This window comes from Athene cunicularia (genome assembly GCF_003259725.1).
Source record: "Athene cunicularia isolate RWA chromosome 3 unlocalized genomic scaffold, athCun1 chr3_part1, whole genome shotgun sequence".
NCBI classification, from domain to species: domain Eukaryota; kingdom Metazoa; phylum Chordata; class Aves; order Strigiformes; family Strigidae; genus Athene; species Athene cunicularia.
The window spans coordinates 113,627,912-113,642,112 of record NW_020799097.1 but is presented as its reverse complement, the minus strand read 5'-3'; the positions used below and the strand labels follow the sequence as shown (position 1 = coordinate 113,642,112).

The 14,201-nt window shown below is 38.4% G+C and overlaps 1 protein-coding gene across 1 annotated transcript in view; it reads left to right on the top strand.

Annotated features, from left to right (window-relative positions):
- PSME4 (proteasome activator subunit 4) overlaps positions 1-14,201 on the top strand; it is a 61,225-nt gene that overhangs the window by 13,768 nt on the left and 33,256 nt on the right. The window contains exons 9-19 of the mRNA XM_026845248.1: positions 60-325; positions 1,909-2,095; positions 2,752-2,841; positions 4,583-4,647; positions 4,740-4,890; positions 6,303-6,401; positions 6,781-6,850; positions 7,298-7,365; positions 7,930-8,145; positions 10,109-10,266; positions 12,360-12,455. Of these exons, the coding sequence (XP_026701049.1) occupies positions 60-325; positions 1,909-2,095; positions 2,752-2,841; positions 4,583-4,647; positions 4,740-4,890; positions 6,303-6,401; positions 6,781-6,850; positions 7,298-7,365; positions 7,930-8,145; positions 10,109-10,266; positions 12,360-12,455 (1,466 nt within the window). The remainder of the gene's footprint in view (positions 1-59; positions 326-1,908; positions 2,096-2,751; positions 2,842-4,582; positions 4,648-4,739; positions 4,891-6,302; positions 6,402-6,780; positions 6,851-7,297; positions 7,366-7,929; positions 8,146-10,108; positions 10,267-12,359; positions 12,456-14,201) is intronic.

Genomic DNA, 14,201 nt, shown 5'->3' with positions numbered 1-14,201 from the left:
GCTCGGATTCTGCTGTTGCCAAGGAACTACTGAGTAGTGTTTTTTTGTCCATCCAACAGAACAAGCTGATGAAACTACTTCAGAGGTTACCCAGTGGTGTTGTCAGAAGACTGCATCGTGAGCGCTACAAGAAAATGACTTGGTTAACTCCTGTGCCTGATAGTCATAAGCTTACTGATCAGGATGTTACAGACTTTGTAGAATGCATTATTCAACCTGTTCTTCTGGCTATGTTTAGTAAAACTGGAAGCCTGGAGGCTGCCCAAGCCCTGCAGAACCTTGCACTGATGCGTCCTGAATTAGTAATTCCACCTGTACTTGAGAAGTAAGTTCTGCAAGAAGTAACTTCCCTGTTCCCTTGCCAACAAACCAACCTGCTAAGCAGTCATGTTAAGTGATAAGCAATTTCCTTGCTGTGAGGGAATGTTTGCGGTGAGAGGAGCTGCTAATACACACCCCTGAGCAATCACCTGAGTCAGGACAGGGCATGAAGGAGGAGGTTAGTTTTCCCTTGAAGTTATTTCTTTTTTTTTTTTTTTTTTGAGCACCTGGCAAATGGAGTGCTTCTGGGAGATGCTTGTAGTTGTGCAATACAGGGTACTCCTCAGGCTGTTTGTATTGCTCTTGGCATTTTGTAGCAGGTAGTGGATGGATCAGTTGAAAAAACAGCTTTCTACCTTTTATTCATGAGCCACCTTATGCCTGCTTTCTTAGTAGCTTTCAGCTGGGCAAGTATAAATAATGGTGTTGTGTGTGTTTATAGTAATAAGCATAAGTTTTATGTTGTGTGTCAAAGTATGTTACAGTTAGAGATTGTTTAAAATTGCTGTCCTTGCTTCTGACTTCTTAAGGAAATAAGCACATGCCCGTGTAAAATAATTGGTTGGTCCTATTACTAGTGCCTTGGTGCCTGAAATTCCAAAAGAAAAATGTAACTCTTGCCTACCCCAATGATGACCTTTCTTTCTAGACCCTGTCCATGTTCCCCTTCCTGTGCAGTCTTTTGTACTTCAACAACTTGTATTGTAAAAACAGAGGAGAAAAGAGTATTAGAAGAGCCCTTCCCGAGTTCCATAGCTTACTGACTTAACATTTGTAAAAACTTGATAAATCTGCTCATATACGAACACATTTCAAGCATAACGGTTGTAAGGACGACAACAGTGGACACCCGTATTGGGTCTGACTGCTTTTTCTATTCTGAGAGCAGACTGAACGTCTGCTCCGTAGTTCAAACTCTCACTGGCATGTTTGCCTTGGCTGCAGTTCAGATTCATGTTGTTGAGTAGATGTAGGCACTCTGTGCTTCAGGTGACATAGGGCAGGGTGCCACTGTGCCTCTGGTTTGAACTGTGGGTTAGTGATAACATGAGGAAGTGTTAGACAGTTTGCTGAAAAGGTATTTAGCATCAAAAAAGGTTTAAAGATCGCAGTAACTGAACAGGTTTTTATAAAAAAGGTATGGACTTTAAGGTAGCATTAAATAATATATCCCTTATCTGTTCAGAGGCAGTCAGGATGAGCCTCCATGCTTCCACAAGGCCCTTAGGCTTTTAAGTAGAGAGCTTGCATTATCTTAAAGTTCAAATGTGAGAAATCATCATAGCTTTGAATTTAGGAGCCCATCCAGTTATTAATTCTGATGTTGTGACTGCTAACAAATGTTTAATTATGATTTTGCACTGAATAGGACTGATGAAAATGTTTTCTAATAGAGCAACAATAAGTCCATTGGAAAAAAAAAAAAAGGGAAAAAAATTTTAGAACCGTTGAGTAGCTTGACTTTTTTTTTTTTTAAGAAATTGTGTACTCTTTCTGTAGAAAATAACATGTACAATCCACTTATGTTTCTAAAGTCTTCAAAGAAAACATTACTGTTCCTAATATGACTGCTCTTAAATGTTATAGAACATATCCTGCCCTTGAGACGTTGACAGAACCTCATCAGCTCACAGCTACTTTAAGCTGTGTCATTGGAGTAGCTCGTAGTCTGGTGTCAGGGGGGAAGTGGTTTCCTGAAGGTCCAACACACATGCTACCTCTACTGATGAGAGCATTGCCTGGCGTGGATCCAAACGACTTCAGCAAATGTATGGTGAGTGAACAAATCCACCGTTTTTCAGTAGGCAGTTAGCCAGCTAGTTCACTCCGAAAGGAGGGGGTTTTTATATTATTCGTACGAAGGCAAGTAACTCAAGTTTCCAGAAAATCTTACCCTGCTTTTGTTCGTGCACAATTATATTTGTAACTATTACAAGCCTCTAACTTAGGATAATGGTTTTGTCTTGTCAGACAATGCACAGTGTGTCTTTAACTCCAGATTGGGATAAGCATTGTACTGACTTCAAAAAAGTTTAAATAGATTTTCCAAAGCTGCTAACAAATATTCCTACTTTTTAAAGATCAACAAGAAGACCTTTATCACTAGGTTTTCATTAAATTAGGTCCTAAAAGCCTACTTCTTCAGGAGTTCTTACTAATTGACTGTTCAAACAATGTAAGCATTATAGGATTTTTTGTAACTTGCAATTTCGGCACAAAGTAAGTGTTTCTTAACTCAGAAAATGCAGAGGGTTTTACACAGTTGTAAATATTACATCGGACACCGCACATTTTCGGGGTGGAAGGACTAGGCCCTGTAGTTTTTTTAATGTAATTATTTGCTTTAGCTCCCATACTCTAACTGCAAAAGCCTTTTCATGTGTGGAATACAGTAACAATTATTAAAGAGCTGTTATCGACTCTCAACAGATTACATTCCAGTTCATTGCAACATTTTCTACTTTGGTGCCTTTAGTAGATTGTTCATCTGTATTGCAAGAAAGAGATGATCTTTCAGAGGTAAGAGTGCTGTGCACTTATAAAAAAAACCCCAACCTATAACCTAGTTTGCAATTTAATTTCTAGCAGTGTAGTAATCCTGTAGAACTGTAACAGGTGTGCTACTTTTGTACATGTAAATCTCTGTTAAACAAAAATGGAAAAAAACCCCAAAGATGTGTCTCGTGTTCGCCACTGGTCCATGTGGGAGAGCTGACATCAGCATGTAAATTGGCTGTGGATTCTTAGCATTGCTGCTTAGTGACAGGTTGTTGTAGAGATAATGTTCAATTCAAACAGTTTAAGATTTTTATGTCAAAATTTACTGCACGAGGCCCTGTGTATTATAATTTGAGCTTTCCCTGCTTTGAGCAGAGGGAGGTTGGACTACAGGGTCTCCAGAAGTCCCTTTGCCATCTCAATTTTTCAGACAGTAATAAAATAGTAGCTTTGTTAGCATTGAAATTTTGAAACTTCCTGTCACCATAAAACATTAAGGTAACAAAGAAAAACAAAAAAAAGCAGGTCAATTTGTTGTAATGTGTATATACATAATTTCCAGTTTAAAACTAGTCCAGCTTAGAGAGAGGTAAAGGCAACTAGTTGATTGTTTGGGAGGCTCTGGAAGGCATTTGGCCTCCTGTTGTTGAAAAGTTTGCATGAGTTTAAAACAAGAAAAAAACAAAACCACCAAAACACCAAACAAAACCAACAAAAATCTACAAAAACCCAAAACAAACCTAAAACTGTTTATTTTTCAAGGAACTAATGGACTCTAACTTTTCAGGGCTGTTTTTCTCCTATGGGAAATGATTTCAAAACCCTTGCTCCTCTTTAAAGTGTTCTTGCAGTCATGCTTTGCTTTTCTGATTAAGATTCTGTTGCGTTCCCTTCAGATCTCTTGCAGCCAAGAGATAGTAGCACCGCTTGACAGTGAGCCTCACCTTTCTCTTGTGCGTTTTGCCCTGTGCTGCCCCTTTGTTGTTAAACATGGTCCCCTCTCCGTGTGCTCCTTGGGAGGGCTGGTAGTACACACCTCTGGTGTCACAGCTCTTGGCACTCCATTTCCCCAGCATTGTTCTAATACTTTGTGGTTTTCATTTTCACGTTGCAAAAAACACAGGAGAGAGTGGGAAGGAGTTTGTTTGTTTCTCTGCTTCTCACTAGGCTTTTGCTTCTGCTTTCCGTAGAAGTGTGGAAGCAGAGCTGGAGAGGCTATGTCTGACCCTGCACAAACTGACACTTACACCTGCTAGGGAAAGTCCTCATCCAGTGCTGGATGAGTCTTGTTGCTCAGAGAACAGCTCCTAGCTACAGGTGTCTCAGGTTCTGAACGCTCAGCTCCTGGGAGAAGGTTCATGTCATTGCACCAGGGCTCCGGCACTCAAGGACCTGAATGTTTGATGTAAATCTGTCAGCAGAGCCAAGTCTGCCCCCACAGCTGGCACTCAGTGCTGGAAGGGAGGCTGGGTAGTGAGGCCAGAGGTTGTATCCACGGGGTCAGATCTCATTCCATCCTGAGAGGTGATTTGGCTAAACATCCAGGCCAGGAAATTGGACAGGGTGGTGTCAAGAAAATTTAATAATTGTTTCATCTAGTGTACTGGAGACTATACAGACTTTAATGGGAAATACGCTGTAGTCTGTATCACTTAGAAATTGGGAGTGTTTTTGAAGCAGTTAATGTAGGAAATGAAGTTCATGTTATGTTACCTTAAGAAAAGCCAAACTCTTGTGCTTCTTTTACATTGGAACACTATAGGTGGAAAGAGAGTTGTGCTCTGCAACTGCTGAATTTGAGGATTTTGTACTGCAGTTCATGGATAGGTAAGTTAAGGGTGGGTCAAAGCTTGGCATGGAGGACTGAATTCAACTATTGAGTTCCTCTTGCTAACTTTGTACTTACTGTATTTGTGAAGATGCTTCGGACTTATCGAGAGCAGCACTCTAGAACAAACCAGAGAGGAGACAGAAACAGAGAAAATGACTCATCTAGAGAGTCTGGTGGAATTAGGCCTCTCTTCTACGTTCAGTACAATCCTGACTCAGTGCTCAAGGGATATCTTTAAGGTATGTGGAACATGGGCTTTCCATCTAACTTTGAGACAATTTTCTGTTGCCAAAGACTGGTGGCGTTCAGATTCTTCTGTCCTTCCTTCATTGTCCTGGTGAGAACTTGCATGTTCAACCACTGAAAGGGTTGAGGGGGAAGTTTAGGACTTGGTGTCAGTTTGCTTTACAACTTCGTGTACATCAGTAGAGAGCCCTAAAGTTCTTAATGCTCTCATAGGAGAAATCATTCTAACAGCTTATTTTATCGCTTGACCATTTTAGGCTGTGATTTTTCATGTCTTTTGCTGTTAATGCTTAATCAGTTCACATCACATGATGGATGTATTCGGAGGTGCCAGGTTTTGTACCTTTTGAAACATTGCACTGGGTGCTTTGGTAGGATTTTGTCTGGCATCTTTTGGTGAATCTAAGTCCTAAGTTTGTTCTTTGTTGTCATTAAGTATTTGTCTTTTTCCTGGTTGTTAGTTGTTCGTGGCATGCAATCTACACTGTACATGATTCAGTTTGCCTTGCAAGGCATTGGATGGTAATTAACTTCTTTAAATTATGCTGGCTACTTAAATAGTTGATAGTTAATTCCCCATTTCTTTGTTAACTAAGGGATGTTCTGGCTTTACATCATTTGCATGTGAAATAGTATAGTTTTCAGAGGACTGTGACTCTACTCAAGGAAATATCTCTTTCTGTGTGGTTTCTCAGAAGTACCTCAAGCTTACCTTAGTCAACAAGATTTATCTGCCCTTCTCTTTCTTTCCTAAGTGAATATTTTAGAAGTCTCTACAATCTCCAGCTGAAGGCAGTGTCCCATTATATCAGCAGTTATAGCACCCTGTGTTTTGCTTTTAAACCCTCAAGAGTAGGGAAATGTAGACCTTCCTGTAATGGAGTAATAGTAATGATAATGGACACTTACATATTTTCCAGTTACAGTGTGTTACTGTGAGTGTTGCAATAAATAAGAAGAAAAAAGTTAAAACTTGCAAATCAAAACTATTTGGACAAACCTTCTGTTATTGCTATTTATGTAGCAGCCTTTGTTATTCTACTCAAGGCAGTAGTTGTACAGTTAGACAGAGGTGTTGCAGGGGGTGCAAGTCACGTGTAATGATAATATTTTTGGATTCTTCCTGAGCAGTTACTATTCACGTACATTTTCAATCTATATTCCATGGTACTGTCAGCTTCAATTGTGATGATAGTTAAATTTTTCTCACCTTTAAGCATTCTGCAGAACTGCATTCTCTGTGTCTCTATTCTGATTTCTTTAATGTGAAATCACAGTTGCAAGCTTCTATTTTAAAAGAATACAATATTACATACAGATGCTGCCTTCTGTGTAGCACCAAACACGATACCTGTTTTGTTTTTTTAAAAAGAAGTAACCTCTGTATTTTTGTACTAATTTCTAGGTTGCCTTGGAGAAGGTTTTCAACTTTGCTGTTTCAAATATATTTGAGACAAGAGTTGCTGGTCGCATGGTTGCTGATATGTGCCGAGCTGCAGTAAAAGTGAGAGGAAATACTCTTGACTTTGCTTGATCTTTAGTTTGAAAGAGAAAAAAAAAAACAATAATACCAATGTGTTTTTATTATGCAAGATCTTTTTCATGTCAGGTGGTTCTTAATATTATGTCTTCTAAAATTGGATGGTTACATCTAGTGATATTTCAGGAGGTTAATTCACAAAGTCTTTTTCTTGCATTTATGGTGAATTTGAGGTTTTCTTGCATGTTTTAAAATCAGGAAGTCAGGATGACTCGGGGCTGAATTGGAGTTGAGATAAAATCTATTATCCTCTCCTTTTCAATAATGTTGTCAGAAGATTTTTATCCATGTGTGTAGAGTTCCATCTTTTCTTCAAATGGGCTGTTTCTGATCCTGTTTCCAGTGTCGCCCTGAGGAATCCTTGAAGCTCTTTGTGCCACATTGCTGCAATGTTATAACTCACCTCACAGTCAGTAAGTTTTTAAGACTTCTAGTGTTACTTCCTTTGTTTTGAGTTGAATTTTGTTAAACATGAAAATAATCTTTAAAACTCCTGTATGTTTTCCACAACTTCATTTCAATGAAGGAAAATGAATTCTGTCCGTTATTTTGTCTAAAAAACAAACCAGCAACTATTCATGTGTAATTTGAAAATAGAAATCTATCAAGCTTCAGGAGGATGCTTCTTGAAAAATGTGGCTGTTTAAAATGTCTCCAGGCATTCCTCACACTCTCAAAGCATTCAAGATGTTAAATGGGCTGAGGTAACTTCCCATTGGACATGGGTATGATGTGAATTGGAAGGTTGCAGTAGAAGGGTTGGAAGTAAACTTTGGGCATGGAAGCATCTGATGATTTTGCCTGTTTGGAGAAGTTGTCTGCAGTATTGTCACAGCAGTGCTTATCACTTGTTCCTCTAGATGATGATGTATTACATGATGAAGAACTAGATAAGGAGCTACTTTGGAATCTTCAGCTTTTGTCAGAGGTATTGCAAAAACTGTTCGTCCCATGCATGTATATCATTGAATCCTCTTTAATGCCCTTGAAAGAAAAAGAAAATAAACTTCTATTAAAAGAGAGTAAATATCAAATGAATGACACTGCTTAACTTCTTAGCTAACTGAATGGGACATAAGTGGCTGCTGATGGAAGAAAATAAACATACAGTGTGTATGTGGAATAAAATAAATCATTCAACACAATTATTGAGGGATAAAGAAAGAAGAGGGAACAGTACAGGGTAAAACATAAGGTGCTTTTACTAAAGATAAACCTTTAAAAATTAATTTTAAAATGTATATGAGTAGTGCTAGAAAATTTTGAAGGGGGTCAAAAAGCAATGTGTATCACAGTTGTTATGTGTTCCCTAAACTCTTCCACTATCAGTAGAAGTGGAAGTCCATGTGCAAGTTCAGTCTTGAATTGGAATTCAGTGAGATGTGCAGAATGAAACTTGGTGGAGGCTCGGTTGAGCAGTGTCATCCTCTCTTTACTGCTTGGGACCCAAGTCAGTGGTGTTTACCTTTGGAATGCTTGTCTTTCCTATCAGATCACTCGAGTGGATGGAAAGAAGTTGCTACCGTACAGGGAGCAGCTTGGGAAGATACTGCAGCGAACCCTACATTTAACCTGTAAGCAGGGTTACATTCTGTCTTGTAACCTACTGCACCATCTTCTTCGTTCTGCTACACTTATCTACCCCACAGAGTACTGCAGTGTGCCAGGTGGCTTTGACAAGCCTCTTTCTGAATACTTTCCTATCAAGGCAAGGATTTTCATTTATTTAGGATTAGAGGATTTGACTTTTTAAAAAATCAATCATATACTTATTACTTGTTTTTATTAGATATCTGAACATAGGTAGCAGCAATGGAAAGTGTAATTGAAAGATGCTTTGAACCATGTAGCAAATTACAAGTTACTTAAAATGATATTGACAGCAAAAAATTATTCCTGACTGTTGTGATTAGCTTTATAGCCTGACATACTGGTGTTTTGTGACCTGTGTTTTACGACTTAATGACTGCAAGAAGATAATGCATAGGGAGAGTGCCTGCTACTGTTGGGGCATTGTGCTGCATCTGAGACCCAACCATTATTAAGTGCATTGGCATAAACAGTGAAGTTTCAAGTTTAACAGGACAATTTTGGTGTTCATTTGAACCTAAGCATCCACTCACAGGAAGTGTTTTTGCACTGGGACAGTCTCATCTGCTTTTGTGGATGAGAGCTACAACCTTTCCTTGTCCCCCCTCATATAATCGTGGTTGTCAGATGTAAGAAGTAATGGTGAGTGTGTGGGAAAATGAGTACACTAGTGCAAAACAATTGGTGTTTTACAGGTAGGCAGAGTAACAAATCAACAATGATTCTACGCTGAGGTTGAGGGAAATTGAAAGTAAAAGTGGAAATAGTAAAAATGACTTAAGTGTCAAAAGTCATATGCTAGTCTGCTGTTAAAACTGAGGTCAATTGGTAAGTATTAGAGATGAACAGTGCAGCAGTTTTCAGCTGGCCTATTTGACTATAAAACTGTTTTGTGCTGAAAATTGTTATTTCACATAACTTTACAGCTTCACATAACCTAATGCTTGTTACTGAAAGCTAGTACAGTTTTATAAACTGATGGGAATATCCATTTCGGTCAGGTACTTATTTAAAAGCAAACAAAAAATCCTACTTAAATGCCCTAACACAAAAACAAAGGGGTTTTTTAAATTCCTTCTCTGAAAATGAAAAAGTTCTCAGTTAATTTGCTGTTCCATACATCAGTGGCTACTTGAGAAACTGTGTATCAGCTCTTGATTGCCATTAATAGCTTGAGGTTGTTACACACTTACTATCATGCACCAGTATAAAACTACAGTTCTGGCACTTTCTCAAGTAATGTTTACAGATGACTAGCCTGCTCTTCCTAGGAAGAGAGGTAATAGCAGGCTACACTGAGTGAGTAGTAGTTAGTAGTAGTAGCTGTTACTATAGCTGTAGTTTTTTGTCCAGTCCACAGGAACAGATGGTGAAGTTTGGAAATACTAAATTACCATGTAAAACTGGACAAAGACAGGAAATGGAAAGTGAAGATGGCAAAGGTCTATCTATAGTCCTAGGCATGGACTTCATGTTTAAACATGAGCTAGTAATAAGCACTGACTTTTCCAAATACTGGAGTGGTGTTAATTCTATAGCAAGTATGAGCTCTTTGTAGACCAGAATATCCAAAGGTATCTTTGTTATGGGATGACCCAGTATTGTATAGAAATTCCAACTTCAACTTTAGCTTTCTTTTGTTATTTGTAAAATGAAAGTATTAAGTTCCTGATTGTGGTTCAAAACTGAAAAGAAATATTATTAAATGGGCTAGATTTTTTTTTATGTTCTCCATAGAGTATAAAAAATCTGAGTTGTGCTTAAGAGTATTTCTGAATTTGTGTCCAGCCAAAGGAGTAATTAAGTCCTATTTCAGTGAGACCAGTACAGTAATTTTCCTTTTGGTCCTTTCAGGTATGGGTTATTTTCCAGGCACTTGTAGACATTATAGTAGATTTAAGATTTCTATTTGGTTTTATTGTGGTGTTGGGTTTTTTGCCTGGATTTATCAGGCTAACTGCTTTACACCAGTAGCTAATTCATGTGTGTGGTCTTCTTTAGTAATACTAAATGCTTTTTTTTTTCCAAAAGACTCTTGGTTTCATAGTTGGAGTAATAAGAAACGTCTCTATTTACTATAGGACTGGGGTAAACCAGGTGACCTGTGGAACTTGGACATCCAGTGGCATGTTCCTTCATCTGAGGAAATAAACTTTGCTTTTTATTTGCTGGATACTTTTCTTCAGCCTGAGCTCACCAGACTAGAGCACTATGCAATTGGAGAGCTGGAGATGTCCAGGTGAGTGGTGATATGTGCTATGGAGCAGGGGCACTCATCCACTCAAGTTGCTACCAATCATACTGGCACTGCAAAAATCTAGGAGTAAAATAATAAAATGTTACACTATCTTCAATGATATTCCCAGATTTTCAAGATTTTTACCTCTTAAGAGTACAGGTAGCTTGAAGTGTGTTTCATTAAATGGATAATGTTATTTTGAGCAGAAGAAATGCTTTTTTTAAAAAATAAGAGTTTATGTTGGATTTTAAAAAATTTTTTTAAATACATGCCACAAATTATATTTCCACTTAACTGTCGTCAGCAATAAAAAAGCTCTTGTTTTAGCCTCTTGCCTTGTTGTTTTGGCAAAACTATTTCTGTTCCTAAGCAATGAGGTGGAACACAGAATGGATTGGGCCTGGAGTTGTGCCTCTTGCCACTTCCTTCCTAGGAGTAAACAGATGGAGTACATAGTGTGTCCCTGCAAAAAGTGGCAATGTTGAAACTGAGGAGGTAATGCAGAGTCAGTGGCATAACTAATGGAATGGAGGCAAGAGTACTATTGCCCAATCTTGTTAAACTCAGTGTGAAGCCCTGGCTTCATAAGGACACTTCAGTACACACAGGATGATCATGAGTTTAGTATTGGCTAAAGCATTCACAAGTATCAAATAGCTCAAGCTATTTACAAGCATTAAATCTTGAACGTTCTTGTATTTCGCGTGTTTAAACCTTGGTGTCCTTGAAGTTATATATACTCAGTGGGTGTTTGTAGAATGTGACGTTCTACCTCCTGCTGTAAAGTGCAGCCCCACAGGAAACGGGGTGTAGGGTATCACACTTGTAAACATTGTTCTATTTGATCAAGGCCCCACAGATTTTAAGATGAAAAAGGCAATATATGCTTGACAAAGCAATGCTACCAACTGCAGTCAGAAAGTTTATTTAGATTAAAAGAAGAAAGGCTGTGCTTTCTGCTTAAGTCTTTGGTTTATTTGTTTGTATGTTTGTTTTTTCTTTTCTCTTTGACACCTTGTATGTCAAGCTGTTAATTTATAACAGCATTGGACTTTGATTTGGTTAACACTTCCCTGTGCTACCTAACAAATAAATGCTGGTGATTTCATAGAACACAACCAAGTGCATTAATTGAAAATTAAGTTGGAAGGCAAGAGAGCAAAGCTTTAAGAGTAGAGAATGCCATTAGTTGATGAGGGAGTAACAGATGCAAATAAATGGGAAGCTAGATGAGCCTGCTGTTGCTGTGGATTGCACTATTCCTGGAGCTGGAATACTTGTAAACCTTTTTCTTCCACTGTTCCACTAAGTAATAATTGGAAATCAAATGGTTTTGATGAGGAGGTTCAGAGCAAGACTTTTCTGTTACAAAAGATAAAATGAAAAATTCTAACAGCCTTTGAACATACCTATTTAGAGTTGGTAAGTGGAGCATGAGCACTAAGAGCTATTCAGTTAAGGAACTTCTTGAGGGTTGAAATGAGTTATTTTACAAATCAGAACTGCATGTGACAAAGACGAGAACAAAGGGCAAAATTTGTAACTATATACTAAAGGCTACTACTTCAGATGAGATAGCTTTAAAAAGAATTCCTTAATTCTCTAAGGTAACACAGAAAGAAGTCAATCACTGGGCATTATAATTTGTCTTCAGACTGTAAATATCCTCTCAAGAAGAGTATTCCTTCATCCTACTCGTGGTAGGAGGGACTTGTAGCCTTGAGGTGAGGAGTTCTTTCAGGGGGTTTTATCTGAGGTTTAGATAAAAGTCTTCAAAACAATTTTTGGGAGTGAAGCTCTTTGTTTTGAGACTAGTTAATCTCCTACTGAGGTTATCTTGACAGTTTCAGAATATAAAGTGTCCAAAACAAGTTTTTCAGGAAAGGAAGTTGTATGTTGGAGTTGTGTAGTAGAATTGGGTTGGATTAAAAAAGTACAGATTGATTTCTGTAGTGCTCCCTCTTGTGCTTACAACTGATATGGTTAAACGAAAAAGCTTTTAGAAAACTTCACAAAAAAAAGACATGGTTTGTCATATTTTATATTATTAAGCATTTAACATATAAGTAATCAGGTTTTCTTCTTTCTTTAAGAGATGATGTGCAGCAGTGTCTTGCTATAGTGCATAACTGCTTGATTGGTTCTGGGAACGTTCTGCCTCCTCTGAAAGGAGAAAGGGTGGCTCATCTGTAAGTAGAATTTACTTTTTATATCACAAGTATTCTTGTCAGGTTTACTACTTCATGCTGGTTTTTCAGTGCTTTTTTTATTGCTGTTATCACTCAACTGCTGCTAGTGGCTGTTTTTAAGGAACTTTTGTATTAGTATAAAGATTCAGAAATTTGTGGTAGTGACTTAGAGAAACACTTGAGTACTGAAAACATGGAAGAAGGTTACGTAAGTGTTTTCATGCCAGACTGAAAATCTTTAAAAAAAGGTAGGTGATAGTACTGCATTTCTGATGTACTTTGTGTAAAGGAAGTGGAAGCTAGGCTTTTACTCGTGTGTTTCCCCTCCTCTAAATGAAGCCCTCAACCCACAGTGCATTGCCAGCTTACTCCTTCAGGGTGGCAGGAACATTAGTGAAATCATAAGTGTTCTGAACTGAACTTCTTGCTGACTGTTGTCTTAAATCAAAATCGGTAAGCCCTGTTTGCATGCTCAAACCCCTGTGAGTGATGTCACAGCAGAACCTGGCCCCTGGTGCTAGCAAACAGTAGAACATGAAGAAAAACGCTTGAGGAAAACTTCAATTTTGGAAGTAATAGGAACTTTCTGTTTGATTACAGCAGTTCAGGCTTTAAAACAGAGTATTTTTCTGATAGATAGGATTGCTGCTTTAGTTTGGACTTCTTTGAGAAAGTATGTTGGAAGAGTGATGTTAGAGGCAATTACAAGTTAGATCTCAGTATTTGTTATATATTATGTTTAAAATATGGGGGGTTTCAGTTAAGCTTGTGGCTGCACTCTGTGTTTGGTAACTATGAAGTTATTGTTGAGGACTTTTTTTGCCCAAATGCCTGCTACTAGATATGCAAAAGAGCATTGATACATTCTCAGATTTTTACTTTGTGTGCCTAGTGTCTGTGAGCTGCTCGTACAGTGAGAGAGGCTCCTCTTGAGTATATGTTAGAACAGTTGTTAAACTGGAGAAGTTTGTGGAGGCCAGCTTTTACCATGGTGTAAGAAATCCAGGGAAGTAATCTTTGGGTTAAAGAGGCATTGCAGGGCATTCGGGATGATTATCACTGCCTTCTAAGATAAGGACTCCAACCCCTTTCAGGAGGCATCAACTGTTCCTGTACCAGTGATGTGCTGCTGGTCCGTAGTGGGAGAATGTGGGAGCATGTCAGCATGGCTTGGTGGTGCAGTCTGGATTCTGCCCTGGCATCTGTTAGGCAGCAAGCACTACATGCTTGCAATTTGTTTGGCTCATGGGTTCAAGGACAGAGTTTCTGGTGTTGGTTCTTCAAAGGAGAAGGATTTTTTTCTTCTTGAATGCCTTGAACTTCAAAATACAAGGCTGTTTTGGCCCAAAAAATGTTTAACACCGCAAAAAAAAAAACCAAACCTACAAAAAAACAAAACCTGTTGTAGCTATGGTAATCTGTTAATCGATGAAGGAACACCTTCATAAGAGTAAGCAGTTTTTGCACCTTTGTCTAGGCTCTCTGACTGTCAGTAACTGAAGCTCTATTTGGTAGAAGACAGACACTCATCACCTGTGGAGAGTAAATTGCAGCTGGTGTTAAAAGGTGTTTGTGTTGACTGTCTTGGATTTTGTTTTGGTGTGGGAATTCAGAATCAAATTTATATTGCTGGGCAAGGTCTGTAAACTGGCCATGTACCAGTTGAGGACATTAGCCTCTAATCAGCTTTAAATTGCTTGTATACTTTATGGAAGACTTGCTTCATTCTGTTGGTTATCTGTGCTG